The following is a 24,453-nucleotide window of genomic DNA, read 5'->3' on the forward strand; positions in this document are numbered from 1 at the left end:
AAGGAGCAGGATATGAAAAAGGAGTACCGAGTTGTAAAAGATTTGTCCGCAGAAAGTGGTTTTGGCTGGGATTCTGATAGGATGATGGTTACAGCACCAGATGACGTTTGGAAAACACTAGATTCACGTAGAAACAAAGAATCCCTTCTTCGGTGGCGAGACAAGTCATTTCCGTACTATGACGACCTGTTTGCTCTCTATGATGGTAAGTTGCAGTTTGTGAGTTTAAATCAGTTTTATTGACTGCACGCATTACTACTTGTATATATAATGGTTCATATCATTTATGCAGGAAGATATGCTGAAGGAAGAAGCTGCCGTGGAATGGATCATTATGCAAACAGGGAAAAACAATCTGTAGGAGTAGCAGGAGCATCTACACCATCATTTGAGGTCCCTAACGTGCAATTCCATTCACCAGCACCTAGTATACGTGCTCCATGTGCATCATCATTGAATTTTGAATTTGAAGAAGGGGGAAGCAGGGATGAAACCAATTGGTTTGGTGCTGATGCATTTAGTCAATTCTCAGACCAAGTAAATAACTCAACATTTCTTGAGTCATTAGAAGGACCACAAGAACTACATCCTGCTGATCTTACATCTAGCTTAGACCATTGTCCAGAAACACCATGCATGAATTCCAGGCCATCTAGTTCTACTCCACAAGTACCAGATAAAAGGCGAGCAAAAAAGCAAAAAACCAACAGTACTAGTTCTGTCAATGATTTCCATGAGAGGTACCTAAGGCTAAAGAAAGAAGAGATTGATCGATTTACAGCTATTGAGGAGAAGAAAATGGAAGATCCATACAGCATCAAAAATTGTGTTTCAGCACTTGAGGGGATGGCTGAAGAACTCCTTATGGAAGAAATGATTAAAGCAGCAGACATTTTCAAAGATAACCCACCAGCCAGGGAAGTGTTTCTCTCATTTAGTACTGATCAGTTTCGACTGGGTTGGTTACGCAAACAACTTTAGTGACTATAACAAAGTTTAGACTAGCTTTTGCAACTAGGCAGGTACACGGCATGTTTATTTTGTGATATGCTGCTGTAGTACTAACTATTACAGCAATGGGTAGCTTGACTTTTGTAGAGTACTGACACAACAGTGCTCATAGTAGCAGAACTGATAATTAGTATGGTACAAATTTCAGAACTATCTCTACCTTTGACTTGATCGTCTTGTAATGTAATCTTCCCACATCCTCTTAGCTATGTCATCTCGCATGTCATTTCCTGCTTGGCGCACATTGTTGAACATCGGCACATCACTATTATAATGATCATCTCCTTGTGGTACTTGCATCATGTTCTGTTCATTGATATCTGTAGTGGCTTCTTGGGGCAGTGACAAATCCCCATTGTGTAACCGTATAAAATTATGAGTTACACAACAAGCTACAGCAATGTCAACTTGTGTACTAATGTCATATAATGTGGCTGCTTTCAATATGGGATACCTTGTTTTTAGTATGCCAATAATTCTCTCTACATGATTTCTTAGCTGAGCATGTCGGAGGTTGAACAATTCCTTATAGTTCTGTGGTTTTTGTGCTGCTCTTCCCTGTTCTTGTAAATGATATCTTGTTCCGCGATACGGAGCGAGGAATTCTGGGGTGTTAGCATAACCTGCATCTACTAGATAAAATTTACCAGGTGGCACATTAAATCCATGGTTGAGTGCATCTTGGAGAACTCTTGCATCAGAGGCTGACCCCTCCCATCCAGCATGCACATGAACAAATTTTAGATCAAAGTCACAGGCCACCATGACGTTTTGTGAAAGCCCTTGTTTTCTGTTTCTATATGGCTCTTGTTGTCCAAATGGAATGGTCACAGGGATGTGAGTGCCATCTATTGCGCCAATGCAGTTCTGCACATATTATTCTAGAATTAGTATCATACTTAATTCAGAGTTTGTATTGCTATTGCAGTAAAAAAAATTACCTCAAAGTATGGAGAAAATTTTGGTTGTCTTAATATACGATGTGGATGTAGAGAAGGTGGACGTATATAGTTGCATGTCAATTGTGTTAGAGCATACAATACTGCTCCAAAGTGACGGCTAATTGTCTCTCCACTGTGCTGAAATTGATCTTGCAATGTTCGATTGCTAGCATTCTTTGACACTGCATATAGAAATATGCCTAGCTGTTCTTCTACCGATACATACCTTGAATCGGCAAGAAGATTACTTTCACGCATTCTTCTGGCTAATGCTTGAAATATCTCTCTCTCCATGTGGAATCTGTTTCTACACAAGATTTCATGGCCAGTCAGAGTTTCATGCACAAATGTGGCACCATCCCTACATGAAGTATGCACTGCTTGTTTTTGTGATGCTTGAGAAGAACTATCTTCTTGTAATGTGGGCCAAATGCAGAAGATGAACTCATCATCATTTTTGGATCTACGATGGTAGTTTGAATCCATGGGAAAAATTGTATTTGGTGTGCTGTCGGTGGGTGTGAGTGGCTGATGGCCTATATGATGGTGCATGTCGCATGAAGTGTGTCAATTATATAGGAAGAGGTGAGTGCAACGGCTAGTGCGGCAAGTGTACGCAGAACTGACATGCAACGGCTAGTGTACAAGCTAGCTTTTCCTTGACATGCAACGTTCATATGTGCAACGGCTAGCTTTTCCTTGATGTGCAACGGCTAGTGTATAAGTTCAAATATTATTAAACGTTTCCTGCAATCCAAACACCAAAAAATCTTGTTTCCTCTGTTTTCAATTCCTGTGGTTTCTTCACTTTCTCAATTCCTATGTTTTCTCTATTCCTGTACTTTTTCCTATTCCTGTGTTTTTCGTTCCTGTGTTCCAAACAGGGCCTTAGGGTGTGTTCGTTTCCTGAAGTCTAAAGTTTAGAGTGGTCATATAAAAAGAATTTTATCATTTAGAAGTATTAAATAAAGTCTAATTACAAAAATAATTGCAGAACCCCAGGGCTAATTCGCGAGACGAATCTAATGAGGTATATTAGTCCATGATTAGCGGATAATTACTGTAGCATCACTGTGGCAAATTATGAATTAATTAGGCTCATTAAATTTATCTCGCGAATTAGCACCCAGCTGTGCAAAAAGTTTTATAAACAGATTTTATTTAATACTTCTAAATAGCAAGATTTTTTCTGATGTGATGGATCTAAAATTTAGAGGGTAGGAAACGAACAGACCCTTGATACCGCAGGGAGTTTGTAAATTCCAAAATGTTCCAGGAGAGCACTCATAATGATCGCCTAGGAATCAACAAGAAGTGACAATCACTCACTCCATACCTCCAGGGCCATTCGATATGAAACGATAACATAGTACAACATTTATTCCCATAACATACATAATATCAATGGCAACAGCCCGGACCGTTCCCCCAAGAACAACAAAGTCAGGTGCATGCAACCAAAAATGAGGGGCGATCCCATGAATAAACCCCAGGTAACACCAAAATCGTTCAACACGACCTATCATCCATGATGAGAAGGCAGGATCACCTCTTTTTGGACAAAACTATACAGACCAAAAAATGATTTTTACTTTGTGGGATTTATTTCCTGTTATTGGTGTCTTCCCCTCAATAACCCCTTCAAAATGTGCCTTTACGTGAAGCCATCACGTCTGATCTAAACAAACAAAATCTTTCGGCTTTCAGTTGACCTGCTGTACATCCATCCATCACGGAACCAGTGCCCATGACCTCAACCAAGACTTCAATTCAGTTCCCCGAAGATCGTATGCAGTTGCATTTCAGCGTCTGAACCTGTGAAATATTCGAGCTAGCATTCTCATCTAAAAGTAGTTTGTAGGTATAATAATAGTTTGATCATGGAATGAAATCAATCTAGTGACCCTGGTAGAAGAAGCAACCTGATTCGCTAGTGGACAGCCTTAATGAAGTAACCACTCCACCCAGTCATTGCGCCTTCGGACATTATTTCCCTGTACCACAGATAGGAACAATCCATGCCAGAGCTCATTATCTTTGTAGCCATGACAAATAAAACATAAAGGAAATGTTGCAGTAGCCTAACCTGCACTTCCAATAGCTCAGAATCACAAATAGCATCTAGTATATAGTTGGTGTCTACCAAGCCTGTAAATGCCCTCATCTAAGAAAGAACATAATAAAGAAATGGTAAATATAACTGTTAGAAGAATGCATCCTGATCATTATATATTATGCACTGATCCAAATAATCCATGCCAAAGCAAACAACTGGATTGCCACAGTACTTCAAACTTTTGCAAATCAAACAACTTTATAAGCATATGCCCAACATAATCTGCAGACATTTTTTCAAAACCTTTTCAAATTTTTTTCTGAACATGCATGATCATTTTCAAAAACATGATTCATTATCTAGTCCCAAATTGACACAATGGATATTACCAAACATTATTGAGAAATATTCGAGATTATTTATCTCTACGTCTGAAACTTGAATTTTAGCAAACAGAAACTGTCTAGTACAATAAGTTAAAGCAGAGCAAGGAAGTTTCTTTCATTCAATCCTAATTACCAAACGCAAATTAATTTGCAAGCCATGCTGGACATCTCAAAATATTCTCAACATTATGCTATATTGATATTACCCTTTTTCTTTCAATACCCTAACTTCCACTTGATACTTCAGGTTATTTCATACTATGCAGATATCAGAACTTGTCATTATTCCAATTCTAAAAATGTCAGTTGTTACTTGGAAAATGTATTGTTAACTTGAAGCATGTATTACATATACAAACATGCCATGATAAACATGACACGATACCTGGACACAAGATGAGGCAACAGTTCATAGCAAAGAATGTGTGTACCATGATTTTACAGTGAATTGAGCACAAAGCAAGAATAAACAAAAGATTTCAGGGTGCAGACTGCAGAGTAGATTGAAAGCCACAGTATCAAGTCAATTACCTTACCTTTAACAATTCTTCCGGTTACTATTATAAGTTTAAGTAGAACAATTTGCAAGTAAGAAAGGAATGGAAAAAAGCATAGTAGGCATAAGTTTAATGGTAATCTGTGGAAAGGGCGGATGGTGTTGAATGTATATAAGTGGACCAGGCGAAGTTAAATATAGCTTACTCAAAAGTCAAAAGGCAGAAAAGCTCACCTAAATTACAATCTGCTTAACCCAGGGAGAAAAATAAACGCCGAAAAGAGTAGATCAAAGGAAAAACAGAACAGACAGAATGATCGCCGCTATACAAGTTCAATTCAAGTTGCACTGGTCGATCCAATATCCTCATTGTCATCTATTTGATGACTTAACTTGCTTAGTTTGTTACATTACAGGTACAGCGTAGGAATAAAAAATAATCATTATGGCAACAAGCAACAGAGTTGACACAGCAAACATACATCAGACTAGAAGGGGAACAAAATTGTAAATTAGGTAGTACCTAAAAACAAATATGTAACTAACACAAGGATAGTAAGCATGCAGTTTATGATAACTTTTATTGTCAACCCTTCTGCAGGAAGGGAGTGAGGAGACTACAGCAGGCGACAAATTTATATTTGTGATAACTTTTATTGTCATAACACATACACTATTTCTGACCTAAAGATCAAGAAATATGCCACCATACTTCAAAGAAGTGCCTTCGGTTGTCCGATTGCCTAATAAAGCATAGTTGTCCGATTGCCTAATAAAGCATAACATCTTTTTTAAAAATTTTAAGGCGTAGCACATTTCTTGTTGTACATTGTGAATCATATCTCTAATCTACTAGTTGTGCAATGAATCATGTAGGAAGGGAAAATGTGCCTCTGTACAACATATAAAAAAATAACTACAGTGATAAATCACTTATGTATGGAGCCAGCTTATGTACTGATCAAGTAAAACAGTTCTGGGAATGGAAAAGTATACATATCAAAATAAAGCCAGGAGAACCAGCATATCATGATATCAGAATTCAGATTGACAAGGCAAGACAGAACATCCTACCCATGAAACCAAAGCAGGAAGCGAAATAAAAAAAAGAAGATTAACTCACCCGGTTGAACCCCAAGATTAGGTCAATAGGTACCCATCCTTGATCATTCATATGTCTCCTCAAGAATGTGTCATGGCATAGGTTATTTGTGCTAGCAAGACAAGAGTAGAACCAAACAATTAAGATCAAGAAAGAGCAATAGCACACAAAGAGAAACCAAGCAGATTCACTACCTAAAATAGAACTCTATCTGATTCCTAATATCATCTTGGAGATTTGGCTGATCCTGAGGAGGAGCCCATGCAGGCTGCATGGGCGGCCGGACAAGATGCATGTTCTGAAACTGTTCTATTGGTGGGAGATAGACAGGATAAGGTTGCACATCAGCTGCATTATCACCAAAATAACCACATTACAATAAATATATGTAAAGTTATTCATGGAAAATAAAAAAGGATGAGCTTTCAGCTTCACCAGAGTAGGCAAATGGCGGCACATAAAAATGCTGTGGCACAATGAAATGGGATGCATGTGGCGGCGGAGGCCGGTGAAAGGCCCCAGTCTGGTAGACACCAGGTGGCTGCTGCTGCTGCTGCTGCTGCTGTTGATATGGCATTACTGGAACTCTAGGGAAGTTCCTAGGGGAGAAATTACCTCCTCTCTCATGGTCACGGCGACCCCGGTAACCACCGCGACCTCCAGAGCCATTGCTACTGCCACTACTGTTTCGGGGATTATTGTTCCAGTGGTTGCTGCTGCCACCACTATTTCTATTGTTTCCATCACCACTACCGGTACCATTACTGCTGCTAACACCAACACCTCGTATGTTGTTGTTCCAGTGGCTATTACCAGGAGCATTTCTGCTGCTTTCATTGCCACTCCCACCATCGCCGCCACCAGGGACATTATCACTCAAGTTGCTGGAACCATTGCTATTGCTGCTGTTACAACCGCTGCCAGTACCAAGGCTCCCCTCATTCCAGTTGTCATCACCGCCACTGCCGCTTCTCCCATCACCTCCACTACTATTGGCAGCTCTGCGGCCGCCATTGCTACCATTTCCACGGCTGCCACCTCCATTATTTCCACCATTGCTGCCACCGCGTCGAACTGGATTTGGCTGGGTCGTGGAGCCGTTCCTCTGGGAAGAAGCCATAGCAGTGGAATTTGGAGGCGGCGTGGAGGTAGGGTTTGAGCCAGTGGGGATCGGATCAACGTCCCCACCTGGATGAGGTAGGGGCACCGATGAAGCGCTGGAATCCTCCTGGTTGTTGCATCAGTAGATTCATCAGACCCATAAGAACACGATGATCAAAACAGGAGATTCGCCTAGATGTACTCGCATCGAAACATATCGACTTGATCGCGAGATTCGGTACCTGCTGTGACGGGCCGGAGCCATCGGAGAGGGACTTGAGGGAGTCGGACGAGGCCGACTTGGGCCACGCGCGCGCCGACTCCGCGAGCGCCGGCCACGAGGCGTCCCCGCCGATGATGCCGCCGCCGCCGCCGGGGGTCGCCCCCGCCGCAGCCGCCGCCGAGGCGGGGGGCGGCGCCGGCACGTTCCACACCGTCTTCCTCGCCGCCGCATTGGCGGGATCGGCCCCCTCCGGCTGGCCCGGCGGATCCCGGCGGGGCGCCGCGCGGGTGGTCTCCGGCGGCGCCGCGATCGCCGGCGTGGCGGCGGCCGCCGCCGCCCCCACCGTCGATTGCGCGGGCGCGGCGCCACCAGCTGCCGGCGACATCGGGGGGCGATGCGACGGGGATTCGGGGTGGGGGGGTTTTGGCCGCGGACGAATCGGCTGGGGGGGGAATGGGGGAAGGCGAGGAGGCAGGCAGGAGGAGAGACGAGACGAGAGGAGAGGAGAGGGGAGGGGACTGGGGTGGGGGGAGGGCCGGGGGAGAGAGCAGTGTGGCGGTGGGAGGTTAGGTGGGAAATTAGCGGAAGTGGCGGGGGTATTTCCGGGAAGTTGCGCCGAGGACGCCGAGGGGATTTGAGATTTGCGTGCCTTTGCCATTGCCACTTTGCCAGCCTCTGCACTGATGTACTCTCGTGCTACGCCGAGCCTGAGAGGCCGCTCACTAGCTTTCCTGAAAAGATGGGAAATTGACAAAATTCCGGGGAAATACGAACCAAGTTTAAGGGGAAAAAAAAGAAGTTGAACTTTTGCAGCAGTCAGTAGAACGTTGTGATCGGGTTGGTTCGTGGAGTCGAAGCTAGTAATCTCGTAGGCACGGTCATGGCGGAACACGTGGACGGAAGTGCGCCCGATGGAAATAAGCTGGCCCCCGTCCAGCGCGTGAACTGGATCGAGCCAGTCCCAGCTCTCCGCGTTTTTCCCTCGGCGCATTCGCGACGCCGTGGTGTCCAGCGTCACCAGTCTTTTTCCCTGCGTGGCTGCGTCCCTCTCGCCAAACGGATCCATCGTACATGTACCACTACGTACGTATCATATCATCGCTGCCTTGACCGGCTCGCCCACCCGGGGTCTCGGGCACCATTGGGTTGGGTGCCAGGCGGTTGGCGTCTGGGCTGGCTGGTCGTCGACACGACCGAGTTCGTTGTCCGCTCGCGCAAGCGCAGCCCATCGCGTCCCGCGCGATGCCTCGCTGTCGCTGGCCCCCCGGCCAGGTAGAGGCCGCAGACCGCGTAGCGGTTGCCAGGCAGCCATCCAGCCAGCCGACGGGTCTTTTGCCACGCTGTTCCGGCCGCCGGCGCCACTTAAGACGAGGACGTAGTACTACTCCCGGCAGGTAGAGTACTCTACGACGACGACTCGACGAGTTGTGAGACGTGACGGGTCCGGTCAAGCACGCACGCGCGCCTCGCGGGACACGCCGCCGTCGGTCGGCCGCCCGCCCGCCAGCGCGAGTAATTGTTTGGGCATCGAGACGATCGCCGCGCCGCCGGGTTTCTTCCGTTGCTCGCTCATCGGTCGGTCCCCGTCTCGTGCCAGGCCATGCCGGAAACAACAAGGGGAGCAGGACGGACGCACGCCCCTGGCTGCTGGTCGGTGCCGGTCTGCCGGATGTCGCTCGCCTGCATCGATCCCGTCATGCCTACGTGCATGTACGCACACCGTGATCGCTGTCTCGGTCCGCGGTCCGGTGCACGTTCGACCGGATATGGATGGATGCACGCAGCGCGGGCCCTTCCTTTCGGATGGGCGTGCATGTGCCCGAAAGGACCAGCCGCCCATCGAGAGAGAGAGAGAGAGAGAGAGAGAGAGAGAGAGAGAGAGAGAGAGAGAGAGAGCGCTGGTGGGAAGACCGGCCGGCCTGGCGGGCGCCGGTCAAAAGTTTTTGGTTCCGCTCGATCCGATTCCTGCTCGAGTGGGGCCCGCGCGCGCACGGCCCTCGTCTCGCCACAAGCCTACAAAAGCGGCCGGGTCGTCGTCTTCGCCACCCCTTTTCCCATACGATCCTTTCCTAGGTTAGGAAGCGCGCGCATGGGCGGTTACGAGTTTGACTGGCCCCGCAGGCGGCGTGGCGTCGCTCGTGAGACGAGGAACCGAAGCGATCCGCGCGCCCGATCGACCATGCGTGCATCTACGCCTCCTCGCGACCGATATCCACCACACTGCCGTAGGCTGAGCATACTGCCACACTCCATCCCATCAAAATGTAAACCGGCCACGACAATGAGGCATCTCAACCTCTTCGCTGCTGATTTTTCTTCGGCTGCTTCGTATCGTATCGTCCTACGTGCGTCCGCGAGCCGCGGCACATACGGGGTATGGCCGTTTCAGCTTCGATTCTGGCACGCGGCGTTTTCCGTTCAGGGTAAGATTGGCCCAAACGTTCCAACGCGTCGCGCGTGGTTGCACCTAACCGAGGTTTTTGTTCGTCCTGGCCACTCACCGAATACGCATGCGGCATTGATTTTGATTCGTTCCGCTGCTTGCCTGCTTCTCCTTTTCCGGTCCGAGTATGGCATGTCCTCTACGGCTGTAGCGCACGCCATTTCTTTAAAATTTCTATCTTTGCAAGTAGTGCAGGCCTCCACGTCTTGTGAGTATCGCTGCCTCCATCCTAGAATACATAGTTATTTTTAGATTTTTTTTTAAAGTCAAACCTTTTAAATTTTAACTGTAGATGATGAAAAAAATACAAATATTGATAACATATAAATGATATTAATTTATTCATAACAAAATCAACTATTGTAACATGTAACATTTTCTATATAAAAATAATTATTTTTAAAGATATTATTGGTCTTTAAAACGGAGATAGTACACAGCATACTCCTCGTAAAAAAATAGAGAGATTACTGCATGACCTGGCAAAATGGTTGTACGTATATCTTATAGTATATAGTGGGGTGAGAAACACAAACCCTGTATCTCAGATTCTCAGTACAGCGTGGAAGCCAGAGAGGACACGTTGTGTGGCTGAACTTGTTGGGCCGCCAATTTGTCTTGTGAAGAGCTTGGGCCATCACCCATCAGCAGCGAACTGGGAATTCGGTAGCCCATCAGAAGGGCAGGCACAAAAGTGAACGGATCAGCAAGGTACCAGGCTCAAAAGCATGGACTGATGGACATGGGCCTTCTTACCTTACCTCTTCGTAGCTGTGCTTCTTTGTCGAGCCATGATGAGGCCGATACTCCGATGAATGATGAGGCAGAAACGTAGGATTTATGAATATTAACAGTAAATGACATGAACTTATCAGTTTAAATATATCATGACATCATGCGTGGTCATACTAGTTGCAGTAAACTAAAAAACTAGATAGAAGAAAATAACGTTTGGTTAGAAAGACTTTGCACGTGACATCAAACATTGCATCAACATGGATGATATATAAAAAAAAAGTTTCCTATTATGTACGCGTATATACTAGTTCAGGCAAGTGGCTCTAGGTATTTCAACGGAAGGTGGCGTGGCTAAATCCTTCACGTGCAGTGCATTCGTTCGTGTCCGTCGTACCACACCGGATGTCCGGAGCGACCAAATGAACTGACCCCCATCTAGTACCGAACCAAACAAACGCGATGGCAGTATGGCACGGTAACAACGGCACCACCTTTCTTCGCAGATCGCGGATCCACAGCTTGGGTTTTGGAGCATGTGCGCGAGGTGCGAGTGTGGCAACAGCCACTCGTGTAGTGTAGTATCCATGTGGCGCCAGCCATATGCGTCGTAGTTTCTTTGACTGCCACCACGGCACCACTCCACAGAAGACAGATGAGCAGTATAAAATCGCAGCAGGAAGAAACTAACCACGCACGCACACGTGCTCGGCGACCGCGCATGCAGTCTCGCCGGCCCGTACCGTACCACGCGTCTATCCCCGCGGCACGGCAGCCACCCGCTGCTCGCGAGCACCGGATCGATCCGGAACGCACGCTGATGAGAATGCGGAACAGTGACGGGTGGACGGAGCCACGTGGGCGCTCGCGATCGGCGACGGGGACGGCGCGGACCGGAAGCGGGCGAACAAAAAGAAAAATGTCGGTTGCCGGTCGACGCCAGCCCAGATCCCCGCAACCGGACGGACCCGGCGCGGTCGCGGTGGCCCCGGCCCCCGCACGTCGCCGGGGAAACGCCAAGCTTGGCGCGGCCTCGCCTGGGGGCGCGGCGACGGCGACGGCGACGCGCACGCGCGCGGCAAGCGTACAAGGGGGCGCTCCCTTGGAACGGACGAAACGCCAGGCGTCCGCGACGTGGGCAGCGCGCCGGAGCCGGACGGGACGCCGGGCGCGACGCGACGTGACGGCGATACTGGATGGGAGAAAGGCTGCCTGGCCAGCTGGTCGTATACCGGCATGCATCCTCCTGTAGGGGATGGGTTTAGTTTGCGCGTGTGCTATTTCTACTTAGTATTATCGCTGTCGATCGCTAGTGTACACTAGCACCCACCATCCAGTCTGGAGCAGTACTGTTGAACGTTGGTTAAGGCTAGCTCTCTGGACATTTTGTTGGCATTCACTCCCTAGCAGCCTCGATCTAGCTCCATGGCACTACGATTTTGACACGATGGCTGTACAGAGGCCATAAGTTTGAAGCAATGTACACGTATATCTGAAGGTTTTGGCCTTTTTTACCTAGGAGTACGTACTGTAAGAAAGATCTCTACTGGGTGGCCTGCCGTGTTAGTACATGACGTGGAGCTAGGTGGCACACGGCAAACCTGTCGCTGTTGCACGGCGCAAGTGTTCGCGTGGATGGCGCATCAGTCGCGCCCGAACACTGTGCGACCACACAAGCTTTTTTCCGAGGCTTTGTTCCCCACAGCTACAGTACAACAAGATAGCTTAGCTTGCTTGATGCACGGGGCCTCCGGAGATCGAGATCCGATCCCCGGCCGGCTTTCCCGAGCCTTGCGGAGAAAGGATATGCCTTGCTTGTGGCAGCATGGAGATCTTACTTTGATGGGCAAGTGTGCCCGCGCACGCAAAGAGGACCCTTGCCAAAACAGTGTATCTGATCCGGCTCCCCGACTCGATCGGGCAAGGCGAGCAGGTGAAACGGGGAAAAACGCCCGCATGCCGGAAGGGGACGCTGCGCCGCTGAGGCCTTGAACTTGAAGCACTGAGCAAGCTAACTAGCTAAGCTTGCCAGTTCGCCACCGGCCGGCCGGTCGGTCACCAAAACAACAGACGCGCATAACTGCCCTCGCATTCCATTCTAATGTAGTAGTTCCTTCTAATTTCAGTTGTGAAAAGAAGCCATAGAATCTACACTAAAATGGAAGAAGTTTCTCCCTTCTTTATCAATGACATAGGTACAATCTCGTACTTGTTCGTTAAAAAAATGAAAAAAGTTTGCCGTAATTGCAGTTTTCAGCGACACGCCGACACCGTACCGCAAGACTCCTCAACAGTTCCTCAACGTGCACTGTGCACAACAAACAATGTGCGGATAAGAGCACGCGCGCACATGAGCACACCAATCGTGTAGTTTTCACGTCAGCGCATATGTGCAAATCAACTTGGACGCGATCGAATTTCACCATCTTCATTTTGAAATTCTAGTGAAGTACGGGAAAAAGGATAAATTCATGGGAAACGGGTGAGTCACAAGGAAAGAATCTTTTGAAATATCTTTCTTCGGCCGTCTTCGTGGCGCTTCTCGCTAGCTAGCTTCCCTATTTAAACCACGGCCATTGCCTTCCCCTCCGCGCGTCTCTGAGAAGAACCCTAATAACAGTAGAGGCTAGCTAGCAGCTAGCGCTGTGTGCGACACGGAGCTGAGCTGTGAGAGAAGGCACCACCGGCCGGATCATGATGTCGAAGGACGTGAGCATCGAGACGGCCGAGCCGGCGGCCGCCGAGAAGGTGCCGTACTGGGACCCGCCGCCAGCGCCGGTGCTGGACACGAGCGAGCTGAAAAAGTGGTCGCTGTACCGCGCGCTCATCGCCGAGTTCGTGGCCACCCTCATCTTCCTCTACGTGAGCATCGCCACCGTCATCGGGTACAAGGCCCAGTCCAACAACCTCCAGACGTGCACCGGCGTCGGGTTCCTCGGCGTCGCCTGGTCCTTCGGCGCCACCATCTTCATCCTCGTCTACTGCACCGGCGGCGTCTCAGGTACATACGTACACTGCTCGTACATGCATGTCGATGCCGTGGTCGTCGTATCTCTGGACGCTGCTGCTAGCTGCTGTATGGAAATGGAACGAATTGAGATAGATGAGCAAGCTAGCATGCGTGCCCACTGTGCAGGCGGGCACATCAACCCGGCCGTGACGTTCGGGCTGTTCGTGGGGCGGAAGCTGTCGCTGGTGCGCACCGTGCTGTACATCGTGGCGCAGTGCCTGGGCGCCATCTGCGGCGCGGGCATGGTGAAGGGCGTCGCGGGGGGCGATCTCTACGACGCCTTGGGCGGCGGCGCCAACGCGGTGGCCGGCGGGTTCTCCGTCGGGTCGGCCCTCGGCGCCGAGATCGCCGGCACGTTCGTCCTCGTGTACACCGTCTTCTCCGCCACCGACCCCAAGCGCACCGCGCGCGACTCCTTCATCCCTGTAACAATAATAATAATAATAATAACGCATCGATCTCCTCCTCTCGATCCAACTGTAGTGTGATTGGTGTGCTGATCTGATACGAGTGGAGTGGCCGTGTGCAGGTACTGGTGCCGCTGCCTATTGGGTTCGCCGTGTTCGTGGTGCACCTGGCGACCATCCCCATCACCGGCACGGGCATCAACCCGGCCAGGAGCCTCGGCGCCGCCGTCATGTACAACATGGCATGGAAAAACCACGTAAGATTGTCCGAGAAAACTCACTGCTAGCTGGTATACATATACCTTTTTCCCTCCACTTCATAAAGGTTCGGAGCTAACCGTCGATCGGCGCATGTCCACGTGTACGCGCAGTGGATCTTCTGGATTGGGCCGGCGATCGGGTCGACGGCGGCGGCGCTGTACCACAAGCTCGTGCTGCGCGGGGAGGCCGTCAAGGCGCTCGGCTCCTTCAGGAGCACCAGCGCCACGGTGTGAGCCGTCAGCATGCCAGCGGCGAAGCAAGCTTTTGAAACTGGCGGCCTGCTCCCTACTACTACTACTATATCCTCCAACTGATTTCTCTGCTCAACCATTCGTTGCCGTCCCGTTTAATTAAAATACTCCAGCTAGCAGATCCTTGCATGAACTTCATGTCAAGGTGCGCGCGCGTACTTGTCGATCCGTGCCATTTGTTTTTTTTTATTTGGGACTACAAGGTCTTCGAACATGTATAGTCCTTTATATGTTCTGCTTTATGAGTATTTTGTTGAGAATACAGTACAGACTGCTGCCTTAACAAATTAACATACGTCTGGAATACTTCTCCAACTAATAGGACTGTAAGTTTCTCCCGAGAGGAAATGGCACTGATGTGCCGTACTAGTATGCCGCATAAAGTAAATTTACACAGTTAAAAAACTGTACTCCGCTTAAGGCCTCCTCCAATGGTGGCATGTCAGATCGAAGTAAAATATAATATTTTGTCTAGACAGAAGAGAGAGAAAGAGAGAAAAAGATATGAGCTATCTCTCGATAAAAAATAGTCTCGTACACGTATTACAAAAGTACATGAGGCTCGTACGTAGATCCATCTATATCTTAAATTGTGTGCTAAGAGTTAGACCATTAAAGAAGTGATCTATTATAGTATCTCTTAAGGGTGTTTGGTTACGAGGAATATCCTTGTCATATCGAATTTTCGGATGCTAATTAGGAGGACTAAACATAAGGTAATTATAAAACTAATTACACAGATATACGCTAATTCGCGAGACCAATCTATTAAGCCTAATTAATCCATCATTAGCATATGTTTACTGTAGCACCACATTATTAAATCATAAACTAATTATACTTAATAGATTCATCTCGCAAATTAGCCTTCATCTGTGCAATTAATTTTATAATTAGTCAATGTTTAATATAACAAATATTTGATGTGATACAGACTAAAGTTTAGTTTGTAAAACCAAACACTCCCTTGCTATGATTACTATGAGCTAGCAAGTTGACTCAACCTAAGGCCTAATAACTGCAGAACGGAAAACCGGGTGTAAGAAACTCCTCACGCACCTGATTTTTTTCTTTGCTTCTTTCGCCTTTCTAGTTTGGAAATAGCAATCATGGAAGGGAAACAAAGACTAAATTCGGATGAAAAGAACTCCCTCCACAACCAAATTTCGAGTTACAATCAATTTCAACAGAGTTGTAGTGATTTTTTGTTGTAACTTCTATCTAGAATATCTGCAACTTAAAATTCGGGTGTAAGGCTAATCACAGTGGGGTTTCATGGCGAGTTTCATAGCATTAATTACCATAACACATCAGTATTTTTGATGATGTGGCACTGATTTAACGAGGGAAGAGAAGGAACCAGTTTCATCCCCACGACACTCTGCTAACTCGTTTCCAAGACCGTTGGAAATAGTGTGAAACGACCACTATGACCGCTGTTGTTTCATGGGGGATCCCGTGCGTCAATAGATCAACTAGCATTAATTACACTAGTTAGCTTTGGAAACAGTGAAATGAAACTCTCCATTGAGGCATAGTGTTTCATGCATCCCCCAAACTGATGTGACATTCTTAAAAACAGTGATATGAAATCCATTGTGATTAGGCTAAGGAGTACACGTTCCTAACAATTAACTGTCGAACGACCCCGTTTGGCGCTTCCACAAAGATAACAAGGCGCAAAGAGCAATGCATTGCCAAATTCCAGTACAGAGTCATCGCTCTCCATCAACCGTAGGCACAGATGCACGTCACTGCTAGCTAGCTCATTCCAACTAACCAACGAAACGGTCCAGGTCAACCATCACCCAGAATAAAAATATGGCACAACAACCCTACCAATCAATTGTGCAAGAATTTCTTTGCCGAACGATGAACACCTAAGCAAGAACCAGCAGGCCGATCGCGGCGAGGCATGGGATCCGCACCGCCTCCGGCCACGCGGGCCGCCGCCGTGCGATCCGCGACGACACGCCGGCAGAGCTCGCGGGCGGCGGTGGCGGCGGCGGCAGAAACACCTGCGGGGGAGGCGGCGGCGGAGGGGGCGGCGCGGCCACGGCGACGGCGAACTTCATGCCCCCGAGGCAGTGGCCCGAGACGTTGCAGATGAAGTAGTAGTCCCCCGGCACGGTGAGGTTGACGAGGTCGTGGCCCGTCGCCCACGCACCCATCGTCTGGTTCGCCGCCGGCTCGCACGTCCGGAACGCGTCCTGGGTCACCCGGTGCACGTCGTGCTGCGCCGCCACGTAGCTGAACACTGCCATCGATCGCGTGCACATCAGGGTTACAAGATCACACGGGTACAGCAGCAGGAGTGTGTGGTGCTGTTGCGGCGCGCGTAACGTGTACGTACCGAGCGTGTCGCCGGCGGTGAAGTTGTACTTCTGCGACCAGGTGAGGTAGTTGGGGCCGATGGTCCACCCGGCCGAGTCGCCGACGGTGTACTCCGTCGCGCCGGCGCCATGGCGTCGAGCTTCTGCAAGGAGGACTAGAAGGAGGAGGATGGCAGCTGCCGCTCTGGATGAAAGCGAGGCGGCTCCCATGATTGGCCGGGGAGACCAAGTAGCGTTGGGGACAATGAGTGGCTTCGGGATTGGTTTCGCTGCATATAACTAGTGCTTAACGGGATCGGAGCTGTGGTGGTTGCGTTTGGGGGCAACTGGTCTATGGTTGGCCTGCTGGTCGTGGCTAGAAGCCACTATAAGCATACTTAAAGCTGTGTTTTTTTTTATGTTCGTATATTTATACTTGCTGTTCCATGGTCATTTGGATTGTGTTTGTGTTCAAGTATGTGTATTTGGTCAAAGTCTCCTGCTCGCCGCATGGATGTAGATAGATGTTTTTTTAAAGGAAACTGGATGTAGATAGATGGCTGCCGTTTTCTTCACCTGCCTTCATTTTATTTTTCGAGTAAAGGTATTACGCCCAGCTTTACTGAAAGCTTAACGAGCCTGCCTTGATTTTATACTGCTGCTAAATTAGCATTTCGCGGCAGTTTCTTAATGAGACTGTTTCAATCGACACGTATGGGCTGAATCCGTTTCGATATAAAGTGGGCTTTCCGTCCCAAATGAGCCCAATCCTTTCTCCCGGAATCGTGGGCCGCGTGGGGCAATATGGACGACGTCCGGTTGGTTACCTGGGCAAGAGGCTGAACGGGTCCAGCCGCCCAGGACCACGCCAGCGCCCAGCAGGCCAGGCTTTTCCCGGCCGCGCCGTGTCGCGCGCGCCGCCCATTCGAGCCGCGCGCGACGGCACGGCGTGCATGCTTGCTTGCCCATGTTGGTGCCGTCACGGCGACGACTAGGTACGTAACGTAAGAGTATCCATCCATCCCCTTGGGGTTGGGGCTGCAAATTAAACGAAGCTTTCGGCTGCTGGTTTTGTCACCCTCCCCGCAAAACCGGGGCTGGCTTCGTGAAGGAGTCAGACGTGTCGTTCGTTAAGCAAAACAGCAGAGGACGGGTGACGGCAGCACATCACCTTTTGCGATTAAAGAAATGAATCTTTAGTTTACAGATATAAAAAAAACCCTCCGCCCGCAATATGCATGGAAACCACGCGTGCACCTGAGTACGTGTTCGCGGCTTATTTTTCACGCGATCTCTCCCAAGGCACACGGTACAGTCTCCTCGATCTGGCGCTACTCGTCCACGATCAGGTCGCATAGGCCAGGCCCACATCCATCGTGTTGGTTGTTTGAGAGCTCAAGGTTCCAATGGCCCATGCCATCCGTGTTCTGGCAGGTTTTAGCCACATCCAGGCTTAGCTAGATCGATCCGGATGCCGCTCTCTATCCGCAGCTTAATTAACTGAGAATTAATACCCAGCTATTTTAACTGCTACAGCATGCAGCGACATCACGCAAGCGAAGGCTTGCGATGTGGCACCATTGGCAGCGAGTGAGTAGTAACGGAACCTGAACCTGTGGCCGCTCGCCCACCACCTCCCCGCCATGCGATCCCGTCGCGGCACACGTCGTCTCCCGCCAGGCCGCAGGCGCCCGCGGCCCACCACGGGTTCCTTCCTTTCCTTGGCCCCGAATCCGGACGACGACGCCACCGAGGCCGCGCACGCTACGCGTTAGCCTCCCGTTGGCCCGCCGGTCCACTCGCACCCAACGGTCAGGTGACCCCGCACCCCACGCCCGTCCCCACCCCCTAGCACGCGACCCGGGCCCGCGCGCCAGCCGCGGCCGATTCGTGCGAGCGGGGCCGATGACCCGACCGACCCAGTCGGTTCCGTTCCGCTATAAAGCCCGCCCGGCTCCGACCCGTTTCTTCCAGATCGGCCCAGCCAACACCAACAATTTCGGATTCCTCCTCTCCCTCTCCTCTCCACGGAATCAAGCAAAGCAACCAACCGGCCGCCGCTCCCGCGCGCCGCAGGAAGGCAGGCGGGCATGGCCGTGGCGTGCGCGCCTTTCGCGGCGGGCGGGTGGGAGGCCGGCCCCGGGCTCGCGCTCGGTGGCCTGTTCACGGAGGCGGAGCTGGCGGCGGCGGACCTGCTCGTGCAGCTCAGCGGCAGCGGCGGCGGGGGCGACGAGGCGGCGTCGGAGTCGGGATCGCCGCGGTCGGTGAACACGTGCGCGGGCGCCGCGGCGTGGGAGGAGGAGGAGGAGGCGGGTGGTCTCGAGCTGGACAGGAGGGCGAGGAAGAGGTACCGCCTGGTGTCGGAGCTCTACGGCGCCACCAGGCCCGTGGCCTGCGCCGGCGCGGGCAGCGCCAGGAAGAGGAAGCGGCGTCACGGGCCGCCGGCGGAGGCGGAGATGACGATGAGGTACGGAGATCAGAGCTTTCTAGGCTTCTAGGGGGTAGACAGGAGAGGGAGATGGAGGACGGGGACGGCGGGAGGTGGGAGGAAGGGCTTGTCTGTAATTACTAAAGACTTCTAGAGTCTGTTTTGCAATGTCGGTCCTTTTGCTTTTCAAAGCAGGAAGAGAAGAAGAAGAAGAAGGGGAACGGGGGAACCAGGAACAAGACAAGAAAAGTTAAGCAAAGCTTGTACAGAAAGTTGGTAGTGATGCTACTACGTTTTGAATTCGAATTTTGAATCTGAACTGGGCCACAGCAAGATAATATTCCCAGATCCTGAAATGAAGTCCCCCCAACTTTTTGGTAGCTAGCATCTGTTCTTCTCCGTGGCCTGTGAAGTTCGAATTTTGTATCCCCTTCTCCTGTCTCCATGGCCGAAATGTTTCCTCGGGATCTGTACGCGCGCGGCGCCGCTAAATTTTTTTGAACCATTCGCCATCGCAGCATCCAAGAACATTCCTGTCCAGGCCCACACGATTTCTCTCGCTGCAGCTGCGAACGCGAGGCTCTTGTCTTGAACCTGAGCTAACTTCGCTTGCACGCATACGAGAGTAGGCAGACGTACACATGCTTTAAACACGAAGCTCTAGCAGGTCGATCGAGCATGGAGGTGTCAGGTGTGGGTGGGCGCGCTACGTTTTCCGGCGAGTGCTGGAACGTTTCAAAACGCCATTTTTGCTGGCGGCTGCTTTCAACTTTGGAGGCAGATCAGAGCTCTCCGAAGATCGTAGAGATCAGATTATAAAATTATTAGCATGCATTGGCAGCTTTGAATTGGCAACGATGTCTCATACTTGATCAAGTCGTTGTATCCAGGCACTACGTTAGCTGCGGTAGTATTTTATTATGCACACGAGCTGTTTGTGTTGGCTCTTGTGGAGAACACCAGTGAATGATTAAGTGCTTTCATTATCATTATCAGAATGAAAAGAAAACCCCAAGAAAATACATCATGTCATCTGCCGCGGCATGCATGCTCCTGGGAAAAAAAAAGGTAACATTTCTGTCCAAATCAAGGTTTTTATCACGCACGCTAATCTTGCTCAGGATTCAGGAACAGGACGGCGCAGGATCCAGCTTAATTGTATATATGATGGCTCCATATTGTTCATTTCTTTTGAACAAAAAACAAATTTCTGTGTGATTTTTAAAGCCCGGTGCATGTGTGTCACCTTTTGTTTTGGATGAAAATCCTTTTCAGAACCTGACCTCTATTGATGGTCTACAAACTGTGTGCCGGATGACTGCTGATGCAATGCAAATGGACTGGAGATGGTGGGACTCCGTCCATGGAACTTAAAGAAAAGAAGCCTTGTATGGCTCACATGAGATTAGCTATTTTGAGTGCATATATAACTCTACTACTGTTGCTTGGTGCGCCTGCTGCAGCTTCATGATCTGAGCTAGCTTTTTGATTTCCCCATCAGGCTAGAGCTAGCTAGCACTTAATTAGCACACGACGGTTCTGAATGCCTGCTAAGTAGGCAAATCAAATCCTAACATAACATCCCTCCAACTTGTAAGCTTATGTTCTTTCCTAGCTTATTACTGTCTGTATCTGATCCACACATGCACATATATGCGAGATGGATGGATAGGCAGCCTCCTCCCGACCGAATCGTCACTGTCGAAGGGATCGATGGCTATCTCTATCTGTCATCAACCCTCTAGGACATGATGATTCTTTTGGATAGAACTTGGCATCAGTAGATTAATTTGTCCAAGCAAGGAGGCAGATCTTGTGCCGATCACAAGTTTTCTACTGCGCGCGCGTTCGTGTCGCGCAGCCACGGAATCAAGGCGCTTATTGGCGGAGATCTCGCTCCTTTCTGTCCATTCATTAATCTGTATGATCTCTGCTCAAATTAAAGCATCCTCTTGAAGCTTGTCTTTCGGTATGGCATGTTTCTGAATGTTCGCATTGAAACTTCACCGACACATACATGAATGTTCAGCGTGACTGAATTTGAAGTGAAGAAGGCAATTAATAAGTTGCTGCTTCATCGCTTTTCTGACTTGGTGTGAGAACTGTGCCGGTTGAGATGACGCGTGCTTATTAGCATCTTGTAAAGCAAGGGAAATGTTGTCAGTAATAGTAGTGTTACGCGGTGGTTAATTACCGGCCATTTTAGGTGTAAAGGACGTCAGGAAATGGCGGTTCATACCGAAAGTCGCTCACGGCTCACGCGGGTCGTCGGAGATTTTTTTCAGGTTTGGAAACCAGCAGCTTTCTTCGTGATGTATATGAACGGGAAAATCTGTTGGCCTGTAAGGATGTTCAGTTCTGCAAGTTAATCCAATCTTGGCAATAATGTTCAGTTCTTCCATGTACGAAATCCATAAAACACAAAAGATACCATCCTTATTAACTCCGTCCTGAAAAGGGAACAGCAACACGGGAGGAACTGGGAACTGAAAAGTCAAAGCTAAGCAAGTTCATGGAAGACGATGACAGCGACGCATAGTATATATAAAGGCTATTGCAGCTAATAAAAGTTGTTCATCGTGATTGTGAAGAGGGAAGAAAAAAGCTTTCCAGCGGTATGAAATGTGCCGTCGCAGAATCACAACTCCCATGGTTACTTGTCAGCACAATAAGCACTTCTCAGCAATCTTTTGGCAGTAACTTAAGCAAATGATGAAAAGGTTCGGCAGTTCTTGCAAGCGTACATATGTATATTCGCATGACGTGTGACATGTGGCTCCTTCGTGGAAACATTGTGTGTACGTAAATGTATGCATGTTTCCCAGGTCCAATTCCTCACTTAGACGAATTCCATGTCAAATTTCCGCCCACAATCAAACAGCGCTTTTCAGCGTGAATGACGCGAAGCTTAATCTTGCATGGTGTACGCTGGTGTGCTTATATGCGCCACTAATCTAAGTAAGCATAGTAACTAATGCTGAAGTGATTGAAAGCGTTGCTACTGCCAAACTGATCACGGGACATATTGAAGAGCCGCACTTACAAGAACAAGGCTGATCAGCTCCACAAATAACACTGATGTCATCTCTAGCTAGCTACACGAATTTTTTTCTGAGCTATTTACTATTGAATATCTTTGGGGAAAAAATATTTACTATCGTTATTAAGTAAATATTTACGATTACACACAGATGCATGGATGGCAAAATTTGGTCATTATGCTTAAGCCAACCGTACTTAAAGCCACCGAAATCCAGCCAAAACTGTATAGGAAAAATGAGAGTGAAACACACGCAAAGGGATAGAAAACAGAAGTTATGTGCGAGTACCACCTTATATCATCGCTAGAAAGTGTGACAGCCGGTCCAAGTCAATTCATTTTCTACCTAGTTGACCACTGAGCCATAAGTTTCAGACTTTGCTTGGGTACAAGACTTCCATTGTATGCCAACATGCTCCCTTCTTTTTTGTGCCTTTGGGCATGAATTTGATCTCAAATGTTTCAGCCATGCCTGTCGTCTCTCTGATCGGATAAGTAGCTAGGTGGTTCTTTGCTATGCTACAAATGAATTTTAATGGCATTATACTATGTTAAGATCATTGTTATTGCTCGATGGGAAGAGACTACAGATCTAGATGAATGCTGACCTGATTATTAGCTTTACCAATAATGATCTGAGCAAGCTTGTGTGTGGTGTGTGTATGGAACGCGCATGAAGTTCGTGTTATGGATATCATTTGCGACCATTTAGATTTGATCTGAGCAATGAGTTGTTCATGCACACCCCAGTTTATGATGTGTACGCTAAGGGTATTCATCAATCGAGGATACTTAGATAATAATTTTTGCACCGTTTTTCCTATATACATTTAAGGCTACCCATGCAGTTTGTAGATTAATAACTCTAAGATTCGGATGCTACCCATTAATGGAAAAGTAATTATGGTTGATTCAGGATAAGAGCGCATTATACCTCATTCACATGTGAGAGTCGCCAATGACAGTAGAGAAGCGTAACGAATTATGAGATGCCAGCCTAAGATTGCCAAGAGAGTCTATCTTAGGAGGTGATATAATTGGTTTTTTTTCTTCCTAGACTAAGAACTGCTCAAATCTTTTTACGGATTTGCATATCAGCGCAGGCTTTAAAGCTGGAGATAGAGTTTTGCATCTCTCTAACCAAAAATAAATTTGGTCAAGTCTGATCCGGTAACTGGTAGGCAGTAATTCAAACTCGGATCACACCTGAGATCAGGCGGTAAATAACGGAAGTGACCGGCCGCGGCAAAATTTTCAAAACGGTAAGTTGTTGCCTGGACACAACCACGACCGTGCCATGTTGCCGCCGCACTCGAGTCGGCCTAAAATGGGCTCCGAACAAGACGGAGAGGGCTAAAATGGTAAAGGGGAAAAGAAAATAAAAAGAAGGAAATTAATTGGGAGGAGGAGGAGGAGGAGGTTAGAGAGCCGGGAGAGAGAACGCAAGAGCGCGGCCGGGGCGGGGCGGACGCAGGCAGAGGCAGGCAGGCAAAATCAGCCAACGCGCGTCCACGCCATCCCTCTCACCCAGACCAATCGTTCCATGAAAACCCTACAGCAGCAGGAGCAGCCGGCGGAGGCCGCGACGCCCCCGGGCCCGGGGCCCGAGGGGGCCGCCGCCTCGCCGCTCCCGCCCGCGCCCGAGGAGTTCACGCCGCCCGAGCTCGACGTGGCCGAGGTCCTCACGCGACTCAGCGGGAGCAGCACGTCCACGGGAGGGGGCGGCGCCTCCGCCGCCTCGGGATCCTCGTCCCCGCGCTCCGTGAACGACGCCCCGCCCGCGCCCGCGCCCGCCTGGGAGCTGGCCGTGCCCCGCGGCCCCGGCGCCGGTGGCGATGGAGACGAGGCAGAGGACGAGCAGGAGGTGCCGGGGAGTCAGCGGAGGACGAAGCGCTACCGCCCGATCGCCGAGATCTACCTCGCGACGGCGCGATTCGCGAGGTTCAGCCTCAGGAACAAGAAGGAATAGACGAGGTAGAGCGGGGAGGAGAGAGGGAGAGGTGCTTGCTTGTAATTACCCCAAATCCCTAGGGGGTAGCTTGAAGTTTGTGCGGTTTGTGCTTGTTCTTGCAGTCGTCTCTCACTAGGAGAGCCGTAATCTGGAGCCTGATCAGAAGTGTAGCAACTTTCTCTTTGCAATAAACCATCAGGCTTGCTTTCGTTTGCTTCATCAATCTCTTCCTGATCAGATTAGTGCTCCCTGATTGCTGTTTCTGATGCTCTGATCTGTGGTGGCCCTGATCTGCTAGC

At 49.2% G+C, this 24,453-nt stretch overlaps 4 protein-coding genes across 5 annotated transcripts; 2 read left to right on the forward strand and 2 right to left on the reverse strand.

The window, feature by feature from the left end:
* Positions 1-3,267: 3,267 nt before the first annotated feature.
* Positions 3,268-7,812, reverse strand: LOC112882049 (la-related protein 1B-like). 2 transcript variants are annotated; one of them, XM_025947023.1, is made up of 7 exons: positions 7,336-7,812; positions 6,608-7,220; positions 6,187-6,340; positions 6,014-6,104; positions 4,039-4,116; positions 3,875-3,946; positions 3,268-3,767 (listed from the first exon to the last, which is right to left on the reverse strand). In XM_025947023.1, the coding sequence occupies exons 1-6, from the start codon at positions 7,699-7,701 to the stop codon at positions 3,896-3,898; spliced, it is 1,353 nt and encodes a 450-aa protein (XP_025802808.1). In that variant the 5' UTR covers positions 7,702-7,812; the 3' UTR covers positions 3,268-3,767; positions 3,875-3,895. The 2 variants fall into 2 exon arrangements, with proteins under 2 accessions (XP_025802808.1, XP_025802807.1); XM_025947022.1 differs by having other exon boundaries at positions 6,428-7,220; positions 7,336-7,809.
* Positions 7,813-13,062: 5,250 nt separating this feature from the next.
* Positions 13,063-14,729, forward strand: LOC112882338 (probable aquaporin PIP2-7). Its single transcript, XM_025947366.1, has 4 exons — positions 13,063-13,495; positions 13,631-13,929; positions 14,034-14,168; positions 14,283-14,729. The coding sequence occupies exons 1-4, from the start codon at positions 13,189-13,191 to the stop codon at positions 14,403-14,405; spliced, it is 864 nt and encodes a 287-aa protein (XP_025803151.1). The 5' UTR covers positions 13,063-13,188; the 3' UTR covers positions 14,406-14,729.
* A 1,263-nt stretch (positions 14,730-15,992) lies between these two features.
* LOC112882506 (chemocyanin-like) lies at positions 15,993-17,128 on the reverse strand. The gene is made up of 2 exons (XM_025947580.1): positions 16,777-17,128; positions 15,993-16,680 (listed from the first exon to the last, which is right to left on the reverse strand). The coding sequence occupies exons 1-2, from the start codon at positions 16,964-16,966 to the stop codon at positions 16,304-16,306; spliced, it is 567 nt and encodes a 188-aa protein (XP_025803365.1). The 5' UTR covers positions 16,967-17,128; the 3' UTR covers positions 15,993-16,303.
* A 1,556-nt stretch (positions 17,129-18,684) lies between these two features.
* Positions 18,685-19,543, forward strand: LOC112882333. The gene has a single exon (XM_025947363.1). The coding sequence runs from the start codon at positions 18,826-18,828 to the stop codon at positions 19,231-19,233; it is 408 nt and encodes a 135-aa protein (XP_025803148.1). The 5' UTR covers positions 18,685-18,825; the 3' UTR covers positions 19,234-19,543.
* Positions 19,544-24,453: the final 4,910 nt, after the last annotated feature.

The sequence above is a fragment of the Panicum hallii genome, chromosome 2 (genome assembly GCF_002211085.1).
Source record: "Panicum hallii strain FIL2 chromosome 2, PHallii_v3.1, whole genome shotgun sequence".
In the NCBI taxonomy this organism is placed as follows: domain Eukaryota; kingdom Viridiplantae; phylum Streptophyta; class Magnoliopsida; order Poales; family Poaceae; genus Panicum; species Panicum hallii.